Source organism: Choloepus didactylus, chromosome 3 (assembly GCF_015220235.1).
Source record: "Choloepus didactylus isolate mChoDid1 chromosome 3, mChoDid1.pri, whole genome shotgun sequence".
Lineage (NCBI taxonomy): Eukaryota > Metazoa > Chordata > Mammalia > Pilosa > Megalonychidae > Choloepus > Choloepus didactylus.
In genome coordinates, this window is record NC_051309.1 from 81,243,604 (window position 1) to 81,267,325 (window position 23,722).

Genomic DNA, 23,722 nt, shown 5'->3' on the forward strand with positions numbered 1-23,722 from the left:
AAATCCAAGAACTAATGGATCAACTGAAGAAGCTAGAAAATGAACAGCAAACCAATCCTAAACCAAGTACAAGAAAAGAAATAACAAGGATTAAAGCAGAAATAAATGACATAGAGAACAAAAAAACAATAGAAAGGATAAATATCACCAAAAGTTGGTTCTTTGAGAAGATCAACAAGACTGACAAGCCCCTAGCTAGACTGACAAAATCAAAAAGAGAGAAGACCCATATAAACAAAATAATGAATGAAAAAGGTGACATAACTGCAGATCCTGAAGAAATTAAAAAAATTATAAGAGGATATTATGAACAACTGTATGGCAACAAACTGGATAATGTAGAAGAAATGGACAATTTCCTGGAAACATATGAACAACCTAGACTGACCAGAGAAGAAATAGAAGACCTCAACCAACCCATCACAAGCAAAGAGATCCAATCAGTCATCAAAAATCTTCCCACAAATAAATGCCCAGGGCCAGATGGCTTCACAGGGGAATTCTACCAAACTTTCCAGAAAGAACTGACACCAATCTTACTCAAACTCTTTCAAAACATTGAAGAAAATGGAACACTACCTAACTCATTTTATGAAGCTAACATCAATCTAATACCAAAACCAGGCAAAGATGCTACAAAAAAGGAAAACTACCGGCCAATCTCCCTAATGAATATAGATGCAAAAATCCTCAACAAAATACTTGCAAATCGAATCCAAAGACACATTAAAAAAATCATACACCATGACCAAGTGGGGTTCATTCCAGGCATGCAAGGATGGTTCAACATAAGAAAAACAATCAATGTATTACAACACATTAAAAACTCGAAAGGGAAAAATCAATTGATCATCTCAATAGATGCTGAAAAAGCATTTGACAAAATCCAACATCCCTTTTTGTTAAAAACACTTCAAAAGGTAGGAATTGAAGGAAACTTCCTCAACATGATAAAGAGCATATATGAAAAACCCACAGCCAGCATAGTACTCAATGGTGAGAGACTGAAAGCCTTCCCTCTAAGATCAGGAACAAGACAAGGATGCCCGCTGTCACCACTGTTATTCAACATTGTGCTGGAAGTGCTAGCCAGGGCAATCCGGCAAGACAAAGAAATAAAAGGCATCCAAATTGGAAAAGAAGAAGTAAAACTGTCATTGTTTGCAGATGATATGATCTTATATCTAGAAAACCCTGAGAAATCAACGATACACCTACTAGAGCTAATAAACAAATTTAGCAAAGTAGCGGGATACAAGATTAATGCACATAAGTCAGTGTTTTAGTTTGCTAATGCTGGAGAATGCAAAACACCAGAGATGGATAGGCTTTTATAAAACGGGGGTTTATTTCACTACACAGTTACAGTCTTAAGGCCACAAAACGTCCAAGGTAACACATCAGTAATCGGGTACCTTCACTGGAGATGGCCAATGGCGTCCGGAAAACCTCTGTTAGCTGCGAAGGCACATGGCTGGCGTCTGCTCCAAAGTTCTGGTTTCAAAATGGCTTTCTCCCAGGACGTTCCTTTCTAGCAAGCTTGCTTCTCTTCAAAACATCACTCCCAGCTGCACTCTCTTTCCTCTTTGAGTCAGCTCATTTATATAGCTCCACCGATCAAGGCCCACCCCGAATGGGTGGGGCCAAGCCTCCATGGGAACATCTCATAAAAATTATCACCGACAGCTGGGTGGGGCACATTTCAAGCAAATCCAACCAGCACCAAAAACTTCTGCCCCACACAAGACTACAAATATAATGGCATTTGGGGGACACAATACACTCAAACCGGCACATTCCACCCCCTGGAACCCAAAATGACATTATCTTTCCAAATACAAAATACATTCATTCCATCACAATACCACAAAAACTCAAATCATTTCAGTAACAAAAGTTAAGTACAAAATCCCATCAAAATCAAATATAGGCGTGGTCAGTCCTAAGGCATACTTTTCCTTTAGCTTGGATCTGTGGACTTAGAACAAGTTATATGCTTCCAATATACAAAGGAGGGACATTCATAGGATAAACATTTCCATTGCCATAAGGAGAAAGAGTAAGGAAAACAGGGTTAACAGGACCAAAACAGTTCCTAAAACCTGCAGGACAAACTCCATTAGATTTCAAAGTCTGAGAGTCATTTACAGAACGACGTTGCATCCTTGGGGCTTGAGAGAGCGGGAGCCTAACCCTTCCTAAGGGCCTTTTCGGCAGCCCTTTCCTCTCCAAACACTTAGGTGAGTGCTCCAATATATCCACACATTGGGGAGACCACCTTCTCGGCCCCACCCTCCTCAAACATCGGGGCAGCTCCCGGATTCCCTTCCATCTCCGGGGCACACGCTCAACCCCTTCAGAACAGCGTGGTGGCAGCCAGGCTCTCCCCAATTCCCTGGGAATGTGCTCCACCCTCTTTGGGGCTTGGGGTGGCAGGACATTTCCTGAGCAACGAGGTGGAAGGCCCGCCCTCGACCTCCAGGGCAAACTCACCCTTTCCCTGCATGTGGGCTGCTCCGCTCTCTCAGCCCTAGACCTCCTGACTCCAGACCTCAACCTCCACGGCTCTGTCTTTGAAGAAATTTTTCCTTTAATTTTTTCCTTGTCTGTCTCCTCCAGTCCAGACCGGCAATGGCTCTGTCTATAAAGATCTCGCAAAAATTCTGTTGGCTTTGCATGAAGCACACAGGGGTCAAAGCCATCAGACAACAGGACTTTCCACAAATCCTTTCTGGATAATTCCATCTCCAATCTTGGCTTGTACTGAAATGGCGGCTGGGTTCTGTGTTTGGTTACATCCTCATGTTGGGCTGTAGCCTCTGGGATTCCACCCCCTGGAAGCTCGTAATTTTCTAAGCCATCAGCTTCTGGTTTCTTTGAACCCAAGAGTTCAGTTCTAAGTTTATCTCTCTCCACTCGCATTTTACTATAAGCTGCAAGGAGAAGCCAGGGTATATCCTCCACAGATAGTCTGGAGATCTCCTCAGCTAAGTATTCCAGGTTGTCACTTTTAAATTCTTCCTTCCATCTGACACCAGGACTCAATTTTGCCAAATTTTGTGCCACTTTAAAACAAGGATCACCTTTCTTCCAGTTTGCAACAACACATTCATCATTTCTGCTCAAGTCCTCATCAGAAGTATCTTTAGAGTCCATATTTCCATAAACAGTCTCTTTAAAGCAGTTTTGGCCTTTTCTATCAAGCTCCTCACAACTCTTCCAGAAACTCCCCATTATCCATTTAAAAAGCCGTTCCAACATGTTTGGTATTTGCAAACTCAGCAGCAAAAGCACCCCACTCTCGGTACCAAAATCTGTTTTAGTTTGCTAATGCTGGAGAATGCAAAACACCAGAGATGGATAGGCTTTTATAAAACGGGGGTTTATTTCACTACACAGTTACAGTCTTAAGGCCACAAAACGTCCAAGGTAACACATCAGTAATCGGGTACCTTCACTGGAGATGGCCAATGGCGTCCGGAAAACCTCTGTTAGCTGCGAAGGCACATGGCTGGCGTCTGCTCCAAAGTTCTGGTTTCAAAATGGCTTTCTCCCAGGACGTTCCTTTCTAGCAAGCTTGCTTCTCTTCAAAACATCACTCCCAGCTGCACTCTCTTTCCTCTTTGAGTCAGCTCATTTATATAGCTCCACCGATCAAGGCCCACCCCGAATGGGTGGGGCCAAGCCTCCATGGGAACATCTCATAAAAATTATCACCGACAGCTGGGTGGGGCACATTTCAAGCAAATCCAACCAGCACCAAAAACTTCTGCCCCACACAAGACTACAAATATAATGGCATTTGGGGGACACAATACACTCAAACCGGCACAGTCAGTAATGTTTCTATATGCTAGAAATGAACAAACTGAAGAGACACTCAAGAAAAAGATACCATTTTCAATAGCAACTAAAAAAATCAAGTACCTAGGAATAAACTTAACCAAAGATGTAAAAGACCTATACAAAGAAAACTACATAACTCTACTAAAAGAAATAGAAGGGGACCTTAAAAGATGGAAAAATATTCCATGTTCATGGATAGGAAGGCTAAATGTCATTAAGATGTCAATTCTACCCAAACTCATCTATAGATTCAATGCAATCCCAATCAAAATTCCAACAACCTACTTTGCAGACTTGGAAAAGCTAGTTATCAAATTTATTTGGAAAGGGAAGATGCCTCGAATTGCTAAAGACACTCTAAAAAAGAAAAACGAAGTGGGAGGACTTACACTCCCTGACTTTGAAGCTTATTATAAAGCCACAGTTGCCAAAACAGCATGGTACTGGCACAAAGATAGACATATAGATCAATGGAATCGAATTGAGAATTCAGAGATAGACCCTCAGATCTATGGCCGACTGATCTTTGATAAGGCCCCCAAAGTCACCGAACTGAGCCATAATGGTCTTTTCAACAAATGGGGCTGGGAGAGTTGGATATCCATATCCAAAAGAATGAAAGAGGACCCCTACCTCACCCCCTACACAAAAATTAACTCAAAATGGACCAAAGATCTCAATATAAAAGAAAGTACCATAAAACTCCTAGAAGATAATGTAGGAAAACATCTTCAAGGCCTTGTATTAGGAGGCCACTTCCTAGACTTTACACCCAAAGCACAAGCAACAAAAGAGAAAATAGATAAATGGGAACTCCTCAAGCTTAGAAGTTTCTGCACCTCAAAGGAATTTCTCAAAAAGGTAAAGAGGCAGCCAACTCAATGGGAAAAAATTTTTGGAAACCATGTATCTGACAAAAGACTGATATCTTGCATATACAAAGAAATCCTACAACTCAATGACAATAGTACAGACAGCCCAATTATAAAATGGGCAAAAGATATGAAAAGACAGTTCTCTGAAGAGGAAATACAAATGGCCAAGAAAAACATGAAAAAATGTTCAGCTTCACTAGCTATTAGAGAGATGCAAATTAAGACCACAATGAGATACCATCTAACACCGGTTAGAATGGCTGCCATTAAACAAACAGGAAACTACAAATGCTGGAGGGGATGTGGAGAAATTGGAACTCTTATTCATTGTTGGTGGGACTGTATAATGGTTCAGCCACTCTGGAAGTCAGTCTGGCAGTTCCTTAGAAAACTAGATATAGAGCTACCATTCGATCCAGCGATTGCACTTCTCGGTATATACCCGGAAGATCGGAAAGCAGTGACACGAACAGATATCTGCACGCCAATGTTCATAGCAGCATTATTCACAATTGCCAAGAGATGGAAACAACCCAAATGTCCTTCAACAGATGAGTGGATAAATAAAATGTGGTATATACACACGATGGAATACTACGCGGCAGTAAGAAGGAACGATCTGGTGAAACATATGACAACATGGATGAACCTTGAAGACATAATGCTGAGCGAAATAAGCCAGGCACAAAAAGAGAAATATTATATGCTACCACTAATGTGAACTTTGAAAAATGTAAAACAAATGGTTTATAATGTAGAATGTAGGGGAACTAGCAGTAGAGAGCAATTAAGGAAGGGGGAACAATAATCCAAGAAGAACAGATAAGCTATTTAACGTTCTGGGGATGCCCAGAAATGACTATGGTCTGTTAATTTCTGATGGATGTAGTAGGAACAAGTTCACTGAAATGTTGCTATATTATGTAACTTTCTTGGGGTAAAGTAGGAACATGTTGGAAGTTAAGCAGTTATCTTAGGTTAGTTGTCTTTTTCTTACTCCCTTGCTATGGTCTCTTTGAAATGTTCTTTTATTGTATGTTTGTTTTCTTTTTAACTTTTTTTTTCATACAGTTGATTTGAAAAAAGAAGGGAAAGTTAAAAAAAAAAAAAAAGAAAAGAAAAAAGACAAACAAGGAAAAAAAAAAAAAAAAGATGTAGTGCCCCCTTGAGGAGCCTGTGGAGAATGCAGGGGTATTCGCCTACCCCACCTCCATGGTTGCTAACATGACCACAGACATAGGGGACTGGTGGTTTGATGGGTTGAGCCCTCTACCATAAGTTTTACCCTTGGGAAGACGGTTTGCTGCAAAGGAGAGGCTAGGCCTCCCTGTATTTGTGCCTAAGAGTCTCCTCCTGAATGCCTCTTTGTTGCTCAGATGTGGCCCTCTCTCTCTGGCTAAGCCAACTTGAAAGGTGAAATCACTGCCCTCCCCCCTACGTGGGATCAGACATCCAGGGAAGTGAATCTCCCTGGCAACGTGGAATATGACTCCCGGGGAGGAATGTAGACCCGGCATCATGGGATGGAGAACATCTTCTTGACCAAAAGGGGGATGTGAAAGGAAATGAAATAAGCTTCAGTGGCAGAGAGATTCCAAAACGAGCCGAGAGATCACTCTGGTGGGCACTCTTACGCACACTTTAGACAACCTTTTTTAGGTTCTAAAGAATTGGGGTAGCTGGTGGTGGATACCTGAAACTATTAAACTACAACCCAGAACCCATGAATCTCGAAGACAGTTGTATAAAAATGTAGCTTATGAGGGGTGACAGTGGGATTGGGAATGCCATAAGGACCAAACTCCACTTTGTCTAGTTTATGGATGGATGTGTAGAAAAGTAGGGGAAGCAAACAAACAGACAAAGGTACCTAGTGTTCTTTTTTACTTCAATTGCTCTTTTTCACTCTAATTATTATTCTTGTTATTTTTGTGTGTGTGCTAATGAAGGTGTCAGGGATTGATTTAGGTGATGAATGTACAACTATGTAATGGTACTGTAAACAATCGAAAGTACAATTTGTTTTGTATGACTGCGTGGTATGTGAATATATCTCAATAAAATGATGATTAAAAAAAATAATAATAAAAAAATAAATGGTCACCTCATTGGGAGTTTCTAGGAGCAGCCACCTTTCCAAGACATGGCAGAGACTATTTTTTTTAAGATAAAAACTGACAAATACCAAGGACAGGAATTTGTAAGACAGTAGAGCAGTCTCAACCAAGTTACAATTTTTGAAACATTTAGTGATTAGCTGGTCCCTGTCTAGTAGAAATAGTCTATTAAAAATAAACAAATAACCTATGCTAACCAATGTATATCTGCTCCCCACTTATAAGAACCCCCCATGTAAATTGGAAACTTAACACCAGCCAATCAAAACATTTCCTCACTTGCTTCGTGTTTGCCCTACATAAGCTCTTCCCCTTGTACCCTGTTGGCAGAGCTCCCTTCTACTTTCTGGATGAGATGCTGCTTGAGTCATGAATTGCTCAATAAAGCTGTGATATCCTAATTTCAGTGGTGTTAAAAAGTTCCACTTTAATCACAAGTCATGAGTGACAGATATCAGATATGATCGATGACTGAAAAAGTAAATACAGAGACCCACAAGCCCAACAGAGGCCATGGAAGTCTCCCAACCCACTCAACCTAGCCAGGAACTCTCAACAGTTTTCAATGCACATGTGAGTTTCCACGCCTAAAGAAACTCAATATCGGGTTTTCATTGGGTTATAATTAGGGAACCCACATCTGTTTCTCAAGACAACAAGGATAATGACCTCTTCCCAGGAAGAGGCCTGGGAGACCTAGAGGAAACATATTAGGGTTTTTTTTTCTCAGATACATTTTCTGCATGGTGGCAGAGTCTCCCTTTTCATCCCAAGAAATTTAGTTTAAAAAAAGCAGGACACTCAGATCCTACTCCTGGTTCAACTTCTAATTGTCCCCAAGCAGGACAGATTCAGATGCAGACTTGCTCTACCCTACACAGAGAGATTCTTTAGGGATAAAATACATATAAAAATGATTTTTAAAATGAGGACCCATGTGTGTGTTTTTAATTCCTTCATACAACAAAAGGGTTCATCCAACAACAACAGAATAGACATTCTTCTTGAGTGTGCATGGCTCATTCTCCAGGACAGACAGTATCTTAGGTCACAAAACAAGTCTCAGTAAATTAAAAAGTATAGAATTCATATGATGTATATTCTCTAATAACAATGGAATGAAGCCAGAAACCAATAACAGAGGGAGAAATGGAAAATTCATGAATATGTGGACATTAAAGAACCCTTAAACAACCATTGGTTAAAGAGGAAATCACTAGGGAAATTAGGAAATATCTTGAGATGAATTAAAATGAAAATACAAAATACCAAAACTTATGGGATGCAGCAAATGCTACGCTGAGAGGAAAATTTATAGTTATAAAATGCTTACACTAGAAAAAAAGAAAGATTTCAAATCAGAGACCTAACCTAAAAACTGGAAGAACTAGAAAGGGAAGAGCAAACTAAACCCAAAGCAAGCAGGAGGGAAATAATAAAGATTAAAGCATAATTAAATGAAATAGAGAATAAAAAAACAATAGAATCAACAAAACGAAAAGTTGGTTCTTTGAAAATATCAATAAAATTGACAAGTGTTTATCTAAACTGACAAAGAAAAAAATGAGAGAGGACACATATGACTTATATCAGAAATGAAAAGGGAGAAATTACTACTGACTGCACTAAAATAAAAAGGACTATAAGAGGATACTGTGAATAACTATATTCTGAAAAATTAAATAACCTAGATGAAATGGACGAATTCCTAGAAACACACAAACTACCTATACTGACTCAAGAAGAAACAGAAGATCTCAACAAACCAATAATTAGTAGAGTTGACTAATCAAAAAACTCCCAACAAAGAAAAGCCCAGGACCAGATGCCTTCACAGGGGAAATTTTACCAAACATTCCAAGAAGACTCAACACCAATCCTGCTCAAACTCTTCCAAAAAATTGAAGAGGAGGAAACATTCCCTAACTCATTCTATGAGGCCAGTATCAACCTCATACCAAAGCCAGATAAAGATATCACAAGAAAAGAGAATTACAGACCAGTATCTCTGATGAATACGGATGCAAAAATCGTCAACAAAATACTAGCAAACCAAACCCAACAGCACATTAAAAGAATTACATAACATGATCACGTGGGATTTGTCCCATGTGTGCAATGGTGATTCAATATAAGAAAATCAATTAACATAATATATCACATTAACAGAATAAAGGGAAAAAACACATGACCATCTCAATTGATGCAGAAAAGGCATCTGACAAAATGCAGCACCCTTTCTTGATAAAAACACTTAAAGAAACAAGAAGAGAAGGAAACACCCTCAACATGATAAAGGGCATATATGAAAAACCCACAGCTAATGTCATACTCTACAGTGAAAGACTGAAAGCCTTCCCTCTAAGATCAGGAATAAGACAAGAATGTCCACTGTTACCACTGTTACTTAATATTGTACTGGAGGTTCTAGCCAGAACAATAAGTCAAGAAAAAGAAAAGGCATCCAAATTGGAAAGGAAAAATAAAACTTTCCCTATTTACAGATGACATGATCCTATGTACAAAAAAATCCTGAAAAATCCAAAACAAAGCCACTTGAGCTAATAAATTAATTCAGCAATGTGGCGGGGTACAAGATCAAAATCCCCAAACTAGTAGTGTTTCTATACACTAGCAATGACCACTCAGAAGAAGAAATCAAGAAAAATCCATTTACAACAGCCACTAAAATAATCAAATATTTAGGAATAAATCTAACTAAGGATGTAAGGACTTGTACACTGAAAACTACAAAACACTGCTAAAAGAAATCAAGTAATCATAAGTAAATGGAAGGACAATATGTATTTATAGATTGGAACATTACATATTGTTAAGATGTTGATTCTTCCTAAAGTGATTAACAGATTCAACACAATCCCAATCAAAATTCCAACAACTTTCTTTGCAAAAATGGAAAAGTCAATCATTAAATTTATATCGAAGGGAAAGGGACCCTGAACAGCCAATGCCGTCTTGAAAAAGATGCAAGTTGGAGGACTCACATTGCCTGATCTTAAAAACAAGCTACAGTAATTAAAACAGCATGGTATTGGCACAAGAACAGATACATATACAAATGGTATCAAATTGAGAACTCAGAAATCAATCCACACATTTATGGTCAACTGATTTTTGACAAGGCAGCAAGGACCCCTCAATTGCAAAAGAACAGTCTCTTCAACAAATGGTGCTGGGAAAACTGCCCATTTGCAAAAGAATGAAGGTGGACCCCTATTGCATGCCATATCAAAAATCAACTCAAAATGGATCAAAGACCTGGACATAAGAGCCCAAACTATCAAACTCCTAGAAGAAAATGTAGGAAAGCATCTTTAGGACCTTACGTTAGGCAATGGTTTCTTAGACTTTATACCCAAAGTGCAAGCAAAAAAAGAAAAATTAGATAAATGGGACCTCATAAAAATAAAAAACTTTTGTGCCTCAAAGGACTTTATCATGAAAGTAAAATGACTACCTACACAATGAGAGAAAATATTTGGAAACCACATATCTGATAAGAGTTTAATATCCAGAATATATAAAGAAATCCTCCAACTCAACAAAAACAAGACAATCAATTCTAAAAATGGGTAAAAGACTTGAAATGACATTTCTACAAAGAATATAAACAAATGACCAAAAAGCACACGGAAAGATGTTTATCATTGTTAGCCATTAGGAAAATGCAAATCAAAAGCACAATGAGATACCATTTTACACCTAACAGAATGGCAACTATTAAAAAACAAAATTACAAGTGTTGCAGGGCATGTGGAGAAACAGAAACACTCATTTATTGCTGTTGGAAATGTAAAATGGTGCAGCTGCTATGGAAAGCAATATGGTGGTTCCTTAGAAAGTTAAGTATAGAACTACCTTATGACCCAGCAATCCTATTTCTAAGTATCTACCCAAAAGAATTAAAAGCAGGGACTCAATATTTGCAAATTGATATTCACAGTGGCATTATTCACAACTGCCCAAACATGGAAGCAACCCACATATCCATTAACTGAAGCATGGATAAGCAAAGTGTGGTATATACATGCAAAGGAATTTTATTCAACATTAAAGAGGAAAGAAGTTCTGGTCACACAACAACATAGATGAACCTTGAAGACATCATGTTGAATGAAATAAGCCAGACACAAAAGGATAAATATTGTATAATGTCACTCATATGAAATAATTAGAATAAGCAAATTCATAGTCAGGAACTAGAAAACAGGTTACAAGGGGAAGGTGTTGGGTTAGGGAACAGAATTAAGTCTTAAAATGTACTGAGTTTCTATTTGGGATGATGGAAAAGAAAAGTTTTGATAATGGGTGGTGGTGATGGTAGCACCACATTCGTGAACGTAGTTAACAGCACGAATTATATATTTGAATGTGGTTAAAAGGAAAATTTTAGATTGTATATATGTTACTATAAAAAAACTTTTTAAAAAATCCATGAAACTGCAGAATACAGTGAACCCTAAGTTAAACCAAGGATAACATTTAACAGTACAATTATAAAAATGTGGTTGCATCAATTGTAAAAATGTTCCACACCAATGCAAAGCCTTTATTTTATCCACGATTGTTCTGTAAACCCACAACTTCTCTAATAAGAAAAAATTCAAAACATGAGAACCTGGGTGGTTTTTAAAAATTCCTTCATATAACAACAGGGTTCATCTTTACAATTCTGGATCCTGATTTATACAGGCTAAGACAATTATTCCACTAAGACTAATAACAATAGCAACATTTAATTAACAATTATTATGTGCTAGGCACTTTTGTTAGCACTTATGAATATTGACTCATTGACTCATTTAATCCATATTACACTCTTATGGTAGAGTCCTATTTTTATCCCCATTTTATAGATAAGGAAACCAAGGAATAGAAAGCTAGTAAAGAGGTGGAGGCAGTATATGAAACAGACAACCTGACTGCAGAGCCAGACTGTGAGAAACCCAGGCAGGGGCTGAGATTTTTGTGTCTGATTTCCCAACTCCAAAAACAGTACTGAGTCATAATAAGTGATTCAGTCAGCAGCTATCTATTGAGCAATCGATGATGACAGAATTGTGAGGCATATTTACCATTTAGCAGTTTTCAAGAGGAAAGATCTTGCTGTCTGCTTTTACTAATCTTTTAAAAAATGATTGTAAGGAATTCTCCTAAACTGCCCAGGTTTGGAATTGGGAGTCACTGACAAAGAATCTAACCAGCTCTGCAACTTGGTTATCTTGTATACCCAGAAGGGGAGAGGAAAAGGAGAGGATAAGAGATTTAAAAAAAAAAAAAAAGGGAGGGGGGCATCCCCAGAATGAGGCTCAGCAGCAACAAGAAATTCTTCACAGACCACCAACTAATTCTGGAAATGGGTCTAAAACTGGTGTGTTGGAGAGGGAAGTTGGGGGAGGGAGGTGCAAAAGTCACCAAAGGAAATCAAGGGGCAATCTTAAAAAAAGAATCAGGGCGGTTTGGTATGCCAAGCCCGAGCCCTCTCTCAGGGCTTGCCCTTATGAAATTCCTTACTGCAAAGGAGAGGCTAAACCTGCTTATAATTGTGCCTAAGAGTCTCCCCCTGAGTGCCTCTTTGTTGCTCAGATGTGGCCCTCTCTCTAGCTAAGTCACCTTGGGGGGTGAACTCACTGCCCTCCCCCCGATGCAGGACGTGACTCCCAGGGGTGTAAATCTCCCTGGCAACACAGGATATGACTCCCAAGGATGAATCTGGACCTGGCATCGTGGGATTAAGAACATCTTGTTGACCAAAAGGGGGGTGTGAAATGAAACAAAATAAAGTTTCAGTGGCTGAGAGATTTCAAATGGAGTTGAGAGGTCACTCTCATGGGCATTCTTACGCACTATATAGATAAACCTTTTTAGGTTTTAATATATTGGAATAGTCAGAAGTAAACACCTGAAACTATCAAACTGCAACCCAATAGCCCTGACTCTTGAAGACGATTGTATGACAATGTAGCTTACAAGAGGTGACAGTGTGATTGTGAAAACCTTGTGGATCACACTCCCTTTATCCAGTGTATGGGTGGGTGAGTGGAAAAATGGGGACAAAAACTAAATGAAAAATAGGGTGGGATGGGGGGGTGATTTGGGTGTTCTTTTTTACTTTTATTTTTTATTATTATTTCTGTTCTTTCTGTGTAAGAAAAATGTTCAAAAATAGATTGGGGTGATGAATGCACAACTATATGATGGTACCGTGAACAGTTGGTTGTACACCATGGATGATCGTATGGTGTGTGAATATATCTCAATAAAACTGAATTTTTAAAAAAAAGAGTCAGGGAAGGAGAATAGCTCTTCATGGCTTAATAATCAAATTCTGCCAACTCCGGAGGAAGCAGCTGCATTTCTAAACATATCAAGCTAAGACTCAGCCCAGTCCTCAAAGCCATTTTCTGTTGAGGTATATCACACATGCGTGCCAACCAAGAGCAGCATTTCAGCTAGCATGAAACAAAATCCAGGCTCCCAGCACAGCATAAAGAGCCACGTTCGTGAAGGGACAAGGACCAGTCACAGTGGGGTTATTCCATATTTTTGGCATGGCAAGGAGGCAGTCAGGACTCACCTGTAGGTATATGGCCCCACTTCTGTTACCTGAGGGATCTCTCCCTCGAGGATCTCCTCTGGATTGGTGACATTGAAGAAATAGAACTGGGTGTATACAGGCAGAGGGGGCTTCTCCCAAGAGTCAAAGGTCTCAGTACCATTTTTTAATACAATATTCTAGGAGAATAAAACAAAAGAAGATTTACTAAAATATACATTGAACAAAGGAGGCAGATCTTCTAGCTCTTTTATTTTAACTATTTCACAGGCATTCAACTACAATCCTTTGGGAGCAGGGCCATGTCTTACATAAATATTGAAGCCCCCAGCCCCTGCCCCTCCTTAGCTCTATGAAGACATAGAAAGTCACCAAAAAATATTTGTTGTAAAGGAAGGATGCAAGAGGCACAGCTCATGGGTGGAAACATGGTATTACCAAAACCAAGGCCATAGATTGAGTACCCACAAGTCAATGGCTTTGTGATTTTTGAAGATTCCAATGGTGGTGGTGTACAGCTGCTGTAGAAGTTGGCCATTGTGAGAAGCACCATGCAGTCTCAGCTTGCTTGGTAAGAGTGGCCTTGCTTGGGAGACAGGCCACTTTTAGAACCACACCCATCCCTACCACTTCTACCACCAGGGGCTTTAAATGCATTTTCTCATTCAATCCCCAACAAAACCACAAATCAGAGATGCCTATCCTGTCCAGAGCCTCTCTGACGTAAAATGTCTACAGTAGATTGCATTCTTTGTCCACAATCCTTCCTTCACTCCCTTCTCCCCCTCCTTGCCATGGCTCCCTTATGGGAGGAGTACTCGTTCCAATTCCACTAACGTTGGACTTGGGCAAATTAAAAACTTTTGTACATCAGAAATACAGAGAGTCGGGCAAGATGGTGGCATAGAGAGGAGTGGAAGCTAAGTAGTTCCCCTGGAACAACTACAAAAAACCAGAAACAACTAGTAAATAATCCAGAATAACTGCGGGGGGACAAACGAGACCATCCATTCATCATACACCAACCTGAATTGGGAGGAATGCCCGAGAACACAGCATAAAATCTGTAAGTAAAACCTGTGGAACCAGGTCGGGAGACCCCCTCCCCCATAGCCCGAGCTGCGGAGCCGCGTGGTGCCAGAGAGAAGCTCTCTCCCAGCAAGCGAATATAGCTCAGCTGAGCTCCAACTGGGGTTTTAAGTAGCGAGTGTGAACTGCTCACTACAGGTACACAGCCCCAAAAAAACAGACAGAGGCTTTGGGTGACGACTGACCTGGGAGAGCCTGAGGGTTGCCTTGGACTGGGTCTGAAGGGGACTATCTGTTTCTTTTTTGGCTCAGTGGAGAAAGCCCCAGTCATTTTCAGTTTCCAAGGCTGTGACTCTGGGAAGGGTGGAGACACCACAAGCAGAGAGCGAGACCACTGAAATGCTAATGACCTCCACCTGAGGGGTCTGTCTTCTCTAGGAGGAAAGGGGTGGGGCTCTTTCCATTCAGAACCAGTCCCCAGAGCCTGGGGGAACACGGCCATACCTCCTCACACCAGTCAAGAATTATAGGCTAACAGGCGTCACCTGCTGGGCAGAAAAGCACAGTGACCCAAGGCATCAAAGGGTGGAGCAATTTTCTAAGACACACCGGCAGGGAAACCAGATACTAAATATTTCTTCCCTCTGGGACCTGAGCCTGTTCTGGTCTGAGAAAACCCGATTTGGATAACCAAGGAAACCATGCCTAGACAACAGAAAATTACAACCTACACTAAGAAAAACAAAGTTATGGCCCAGTCAAAGGAACAAACGTACACTTCCACTGAGATACAGGAATTTAAACAACTAATGCTAAATCAATTCAAAAAGTTTAGAGAAGATATTGCAAAAGAGATAGAGGCTGTAAAGGAAGCACTGGACATGTATACGGCAGAAATCAAAAGTTCAAAAAACCTACTAGTAGAATCTATGGAAATGAAAGGCACAACACAAGAGATGAAAGACACAATGGAAACATACAACAGCAGATCTCAAGAGGCAGAAGAAAACACTCAGGAATTGGAGAACAAAACACCTGAAAGCCTACACACAAAGGAGCAGATGGAGAAAAGAATGAAAAAATATGAGCAACGTCTCCGGGAACTCAAGGATGAAACAAAGTATAATAATGTAACGTATCATTGGTGTCCCAGAAGGAGAAGAGAAGAGAAAGGAGGGCAGAAGCAATAATAGAGGAAATAATTAATGAAAATTTCCCATCTCTTATGAAGACATAAAATTACAGATCCAAGAAGCGCAGCGTACTCCAAACAGAAGAGATATGAAGAGGCCTACGCCAAGACACTTATAATCAGATTATCAAATGTCAAAGACAAAGAGAGAATCCTGAAAGCAGCAAGAGAAAAGCAATCCATTACATACAAAGGAAGCTTAATAAGACTCTGTGCGGATCTCTCAGCAGAAACCATGGAGGCAAGAAGGAAGTGGGTGTGATATATTTAAGATACTGAAAGAGAAAAACCACCAACCAAGAATCCTGTATCCAGCAAAGCTGTCCTTCAAATATGAGGGACAGCTCAAATATTTTCTGACAAACAGACAATGAGAGACTTTGTGAACAAGACACCTGCCCTACAGGAAATACTAAAGGGAGCACTACAGGGTGATAGAAGACAGGAGTGTGTGGTTTGGAACACCAATTTTGGGAGATGGTAGCACAACAATGTAAGTACACTGAACAAAGGTAACTATGAATACGGTTGAGAGAGAAAGATGGGGAGCATGTGAGACACCACAAGAAAGGAGGAAAGATAAAGACTGGGACTGTGTAACTTGGTGAAATCTAGAGTATTCAACAATTGTGATAAAATGTACAAATATGTTGTTTTACAAGGGAGAACAAGCAAATGTCAACCTTGCAAGGTGTTTAAAAATGGGGAGGCATTGGGGGAGGGATGCAATCAGCATAAACTAGAGACTGTAACTATAGAATCATTGTATTATGCTTCCTTTAATGTAACAAAGGTGATTATACCAAGGTGAATGCAGATAAGAGGAGGGGATAGGGGAGGCATGTTAGACACTAAACATTGGTGGTATTGTCTGATTCTTTATTCTACTTTGTTTTAAGGTTATTTTTCCTTTTGCTGCTTCCTAGCTGTCATTTTTTTTGTTTCCTCTTTCTTTTGCCTCTCTACCTTCTTTGACTCTCCCTCCTGCCTTGTGGAAGAAATGTAGATGCTCTTGCTTAGTATGAGCAGAATGTTCAATTAGGATGAACTTAAATGTTTGGAAATGAACAGGGGTGTTGGTAGCAAGATGTGAGAATAACTAACAGCGCCGAATGGTGTGTGAATGAGGTGGAAAGGGGAAGCTCAGAGTCATATATGTCACCAGAAGGAAAGTTGGAGGTCAAAAGATGGAAATGTATAAAACTGAATCCTATGGTGGGTAAATGTCCATGATCAACTGTACAAATACTAGAAATCACTTCATGAACCAGAACAAATGTATGACAATACAATTAGAAGTTAATAATAGAGGGGCATATAGGGAAGAACTATATACCTATTACAAACTATATACTACAGTTAGTAGTATTTCAACATTTTTTTCATAAACAGTAACAAATGTACTATATCAATACTAGGAGTCAACAATTGAGGGGGGTTTGGTTAGGGATAGGGGAGGTTTAGAGTTTCCTTTTCTTTTTTCTTTTTTCATCTTTCACTTTATTCTTGTCTGGAGTAATGAAAAGTTTCTAAAAATTGAACAAAAATTAAGTGTGATGATGCACAGCTGTATGAGGGTTACCCAGGGGCAAGTGATTGTACACTTTGGATCTTTGGATAATTGTATGGTATCTGAACAATCTCAATAAAAATGGAAAAAAAAAATACAAATACAAAAGAAATTCTTTGCTAGGGTCATCATAGTGAGGAAATATCAATGAATCTTTTCATTATAATATTTTACACCTTTACACTTGGGATGTAAAAGAGCAAAGGAATCCCTGCCTGAAATCCATTACAGTATCATTAGCCTTTGGCTGCTGGAAGTTCCGCACATTGGTTGGACACATCTAGCACTAGGATTAAGGCCTAATTTCACCTTAGTGCAAGAAAAGTTGCTTGCAGATTTCAGTGCCCGTCCAGAACTTGACTGCAATCCTGGAAAAAGGAGTCAGCATTTGCTGAATTTTTCTGAAATTTGTTTGAAAGGCTTGTGCTCACGTAGTGAGGATTCCCGTCCGTGTCCGTGGTTGCCAGAACTGCTTGATGGAGAAGGTTGGCTTCCTTTTCCAAATCTTATTTTCCCTGAGAAGTTTTGGGTCCAACTCTCTGAGCTCATCTTGTTGCATCAAAGGAGCATTTGTACAGAGATATCAGACACTTTAGACCAATCAGAAGCATTTTTTTTTTTCTGTGCAGCTAAAGGTAAAGTTAAGTACTTGTGACAAGATAGTTATGATGATGGAACTGAAATCCAAGGGAATCTGACTGCACAAGTTTGAATCCTCCTTAACTACCATTTCCTTGTCCACGAAAGTGTTGGCTATTTGCTTCTGCCTCCTGAAAGTTTCCTGCCTGTCCTCACCTATTTTTCCTATCACAGATGTGCATTTTGTGTATATTGATGCTTACATTTAGCTTTTTCTTGGTTCCAGACAAAACTCCTGTTTTGGGATACAGGTTTTTGCCATGTAAAGAGTAAAGTTAATTAAAACAAAGAAACAAACAAACAACAAACAAACAAACAAACAAAACTTTTGTACATCAAAGGACAAAATCAAGAAAGTGAAAAGACAACTGCAAAATGAGAGAAGGTATTTGGAAATCATATGTGGTGACTTGGAGTTATGTACCCCATATGTTCTTAATCTTAACTCATTCCCGTGGTTACAAACCTACTGTAAATAGGACATTTTGATGAAGTTACTTCAGTTAAAGTGTGGCTCAACTGAATCAGGATAGATTTTAGTCCTGTTACTGGAGGCCTTGTAGAGAAGGCCATAGAGAGAGAGAGACCATGGGAGCAGCCAGAAACCAGAAGTCAATGGAACCTGAAAAGAAAGGAGAGGACACTGCTATGCGCATTGTTATGTGACAAGCCAAGGAACCCCACAGATAGCCAGTGAGTCAGAAGATATCTACCCCAGGAGGAAGCAAGCCTTCTAGCCACTGAAGCTGTTAAGCCAATCCATTGTTTGGTATTGTTTCTAGCAGCCAGGAAACCAAAATACCATATATCTGATAAGAGTTTAATCTCTGGAATATATAAAGGACTCCTACAATCAGCAACCAAAAGGACAACCCAATTTAAAAATGGGCAAAAGACTTAAATAGATTTTCTTCAAAGAAGATATACAAATGGGCCAATAAGTACATGAAAAAAAATGCTCAACATCATTCCCACAAGGGAAATGTAAATCAAAATCACAATGAGATACTATTTCACACCCACTAGAATGGATACTATTTTTTAAATGGAAAATAAGCTCTGGTGTAAACGTGAATAAATAGAACCTTAGTACACTGTTGGTAGGAATATAAAATGGTATAGCCCTCTGTGGAAGACAGTTTGGCAAGTCCTCAAAGATAAACCTATAACTACCATATGACTCTTCAATCCCACTTCTAGGTATATACCCAAAAGAATTGAAAGCAGGGACTCATATAGATATTTGCAAAACTGATGTTTAGAGGCAGCATTATTCACAATTGCCAAAAGATGGAAGCAACCCAAGTGTCTATCAACATATGAATGAATGAGCAAAGTTGTGGCATACACATAAATAGTATTCAGCTGTAAAAAGGAAGTGACGTTCTGATATATACGACAACATGGATGAACTCTGAAGATATCACGTGAGTGAAATAAGCCAGACAGAAAATGACAAATATTGTAAGATCTCACTGATATGAAATAATTAGAATAAGCAATACACAGAGTCAGAAACTATAATCTAGGTTACCAGGGGCTGGGGTGGGAGTAGAGAATGTAGAGTTAATGCTTAAATTGTACAGAATTTCTATTTGGGGTGATTGAGAAGTTTTAGTAATGGATGTTGGTAATGGTACACCACATTGTGAATGTAATTAACAGACTGAATTATATATTTAAATGTGATTAAAAGGGAAATTTTAGGGTGTTGTATATATATATATAGTGGTGTGTTTACTAGAATAAACAATAAAAAAAATCTATATGACTATACAACACAGTGAACCTTAATGTAAATCATGAACTGCAGTTAATAGAACAATTATAATAATGTTCTTTCATCAATTGTAAGAAATATACCACACTAATACAAGGTGTTAATAATAGGGATATATATGGGAACTCCATTTTATAAATGATTTTTCTGTAAACCTAAAACTTCTCTAACAAAAAAAAAAGTAAAAGAAAAAAGACCACAATCCCCTTCCCCCAAAATGATTTAAGTACATGAAAAAGATAAAAATGCAAAGTAAGAATAAACAAGCCAAAATATGAACAGTGATTAGCTGGAGGAGTAGAGGAGTCTGGATAATTTTAATTTTTCATTGGTGAGATTTTGTATTTTCCAAAATTTTTATAATGAATAGAAAAAAAATTAAACATTGGGAACATTTTAAAAAAGGAAATCAAGGGAGGAAAATGGAGTCTACTGGCACAGACAACATGAAGCTACTACTGAAAGAATAAGAACTAGATAGCAAGTGATGCAGATCTCTGAAATCGGCTGTCACTCCCCTGGCAGTGTGCCTTTGAGTGACAATGCACAAAGGGACCAGCTTCAGAATATGTTAGAAACCACATGCTAAAAATGTATGGTGATACAGCATACAACAGGATGTCAACTGTTATTAGCCCAGGCCTCCAATTTAATAAAAGCAATGTAAAGCAAGAGAACGTAATGATATAATTCTATTAAATAGAAAACATCAAGAACCTCTGCAAGAAACAAAAAGTGGCTCTGGAATAAATGCATGTAGCGTCAAAGCAAAGCTAGTCCTTTGGAGGACTGGAAGTAAATTCACACCCCACCAGTTGACTGTTTTATAGATCGGAGGATTACTTGTGGTTTGGTATCAATTCAGAAATATCCTATTATCAGATGTCTAACCAAACAATACCTTATTGAAATATTCTTGGTCACTACTATCAGTACTGAGTGGCTGAACTGAGGTCAGATGAATGAGATGGAAAATTTTAAAGATAAATCCTGAAGCCTTTTCTTCCAACCTTCAAGGTCCAGATCAAACTTTCCTGGGTGAAGTCTGCCCCTGTGTTCTGCTCCTGCCCCTGTGTTCTGAGCCACTTAATCAGCCATTTCAAGCCGTAGCATGAATGCACTTCATCATACATTTATTTAAGAGCTTTGTTGTCTTCTATCTTATCTCCTAAACAGGACTCTATGCTATGTGGAGGGGAGCAAGGCCAAGGATGAAGTCTTGTTCAGACAGTAAGATAACACCAGACAGGGATGGCCCTCAGATTTGGTAAGGCTTACTTAGGCTGTACAGCTACTTAGTATCAGAGCTGATGTGCAATACAGTGTAGCTTTTCTCCACTCTACCATCCTACCTCTGCATGCAACATTTTTTATAAAGTGTGCATAAATATAACTACCCATTTTTGTTCTACACGGAGTCTCTTTACTACAAGTATGGATGTAGCACCTAAAAAACAGCTCAGAAACAAGAATTTAGCCTACCTAAAATGAATACATTAATTATGAGCAACTAACATGTAAATAATAATGATTTTATTTGTCTTCTTGAAAAGTCAGAGGACTTCTAGAGGATTTTAAAGGCCCATGAATGTTTAAAAGTTGTAAATTTCATTAAAATAAGGGCCTCTTTTTCTTATCTATAAATTTCCAGGAAAAGGTCAAGAAAATAATTTCCCCCTCCTCCATGAATTCTTTGAATACACCTTCAACTGGATTAATAATCACTTCTTTTGAACTCCAGAACACATTACATAGGAAGCTCTTAGGGAAACGAAGTGGTCAGAAAATATTCTCGAAAATTGAACTTAACAGGCATCAACAAAAAGCAGAAGAAATTAGCAATCTAAAGGTCTGTGAGTGATCATTTGTAAGCAGGTTGAAAAATTTCCCAAGCCCTGATAAACCAATGAGAGCCTCACAAATACAAGACAGGCAGTCAGGGTATCTCTTCAGGAAAACAACTAAAGTGAAAATGAAAGTGCAGCTACTGAATATGACAACAACATATTAGGTTAACAGACAGCTTCTCAAAACAGAAGTGCTGATCTAAAAAGAGGAGGGTTTTCCCCCACTATAATACCCCGACAAGTGCCTAGGACAATGGAGTTCATGGAGAAATATTTGTTGAATCAACTAAATATAATACTAGAACGCTTTATAAGCAAAGCTGGGAGAAAAGAGCTTGGCAGGGAGTGATCAAATAGCAGACCTTGGAAGAAATTAAAAGCCACGATGCCAGGCCTTATAACAGCAGCTCTACTGCCACACTCCAAGGAGGGTCTTTAAAGTGCACCCAGAGGAGGAAAAACAGATTGTTCATTGGTCATTTGGTCACATTCAGACATGGTGAAAGCAATAGCTTCATCAGAAACACAGAAACACATAGACCAGCACCTAGCAGTTTGGGCATCTTATCAGTAATTCAGTACCCTAAAGAGCTAAATACAGCCAGTTCCTTTGGTGGGTGAAAAGAAAAATTGTTGTCCCTCCATGACCCCTTTTCCTAACAACTACTTAAGCCATGCTAAATCCATAGTTTTCTTGCAAAGTACAGAACTATGCATGCAAATCATAAAAACACTGTATATATACCTGACACTGTGGAAGATACTCAGCAACACAGACATAATTTCTGCATTCCAGAAGTTTACTCTCTATTTAGGGGAATACTGATACACACATGCAAGATGATCAACAATACAAACAGTCCGTAGATGGCAAATGAGTATAGCAGACAACGGATTTCTACAGTGCCAGAAAAATGGATTCTGTGAATTGAAGATGGGAGAAAGTGGTACCTAGAGTGAATCAGGAAGAACAAGTAAAAATTTGACAAGCAGAGGAGGCCATGGGGGGTGGATGCCTCATGGCCAGAGTCGATCAGCCGTCCTGTTTGGCTGGCCTGAGTGATCCCTTCCTCCTTCCAACTCTCCTGGAGCTCAGTGGTTAATCAAAGAGAGATGATTGGTGTAGAGAATGAGGCAATGAAACACACTGAGGCAGGACCTTATATTAGGTGTGTGTTTGCCTATGGGTTTTATAGGGACCAGGGAGATTTGTTTGGAAAGCTAGGTTGAGATCATCAAAATCTAGGTATTATCATCACAGGAAGTCAAGAAAGGATTCTGAGCTGCAGAATGGTATAGTAATAATAATATCTATTAAATATTACCAAGACCCAGGCACCATATCACTTCTTTATCTTATCTGATCTTCTTAATATTCTACCAGGAGAAACTTCCCCATTTTACTCTAGAAGAGCAAGTTCAAGGAGAATAGGAAAATGCCTAAGGTTACTTTCAATGGCAGGGGGTGGAGCCAGCCTGGGACTCCAAACTCACCCCAAGCCTGTGCTGCTAACACTGAAAGAAATGTTTTAGAAAGTTATGCTGGCACAAATGTGAAGGGGGGCTTGGCAAGGAGAGAGACTGGAGTTAGGAGACTACCAGGCTAGTCTGGATAGGTGCTGAGAGTGGACAGGCAAAGATGAATGTGAAAGAGATTTTCCCACTGGCATGTCCCCATAAAAAATACATTGATCACTCACTCTCGGTATGTCTATTTCCTCATCTGTCAAATGAAGAAAATACACTGCACAGGATTACTATAAGGATTAAATGAGATTTTAGCAGACAGTTTATCTCAAGGTACACTTAAAGTTTCAATAAATGGTAACTATAATCTACCATGTTCAGGTTAGGGAGGAGAGAGTTCCTGAGTTTTGTCTGAAGGAAAAAAGGAATTATGTCATTTTCATGAGTCTGCTCAAATATAGGCAACCCAAAAAATGTTTAACAATAAAAGTCTTTAGTCATGATTCTCTCTGCCAGCCTTTTATATAATCCAATTTGGGTTAAACAACAAGGAATTAACATAAAATTGGAAACAATAGAAATGTGCAATAGGAAAGGAATAACTTAGGAAAAAATGGTGATTTGTATGTTGGGATAGAAAGAAACCATTAAATTATAAACATAAAGGCTACATAGAAATGTAACTGAGAAGTTAGGATTTAGGGGATGATTATGATGACTGAATCATTATATGAATATTCCTTTTTACTTTCTGGCATATTAGAATAGATAGGGAAATACCTG

The 23,722-nt window shown here is 39.0% G+C and overlaps 1 protein-coding gene across 2 annotated transcripts in view; it reads right to left on the minus strand.

Annotated features, from left to right (window-relative positions):
• Positions 1–23,722, minus strand: part of SCARB2 (scavenger receptor class B member 2) — a 91,461-nt gene that overhangs the window by 50,450 nt on the left and 17,289 nt on the right. For both annotated transcript variants that reach the window (XR_005215889.1, XM_037830017.1), the window contains exon 2: positions 13,437–13,594. Coding sequence is in view for 1 of the 2 variants with exons in the window: in XM_037830017.1 (XP_037685945.1) it covers positions 13,437–13,594 (158 nt within the window). In the remaining variant the exon portion in view is untranslated. The remainder of the gene's footprint in view (positions 1–13,436; positions 13,595–23,722) is intronic.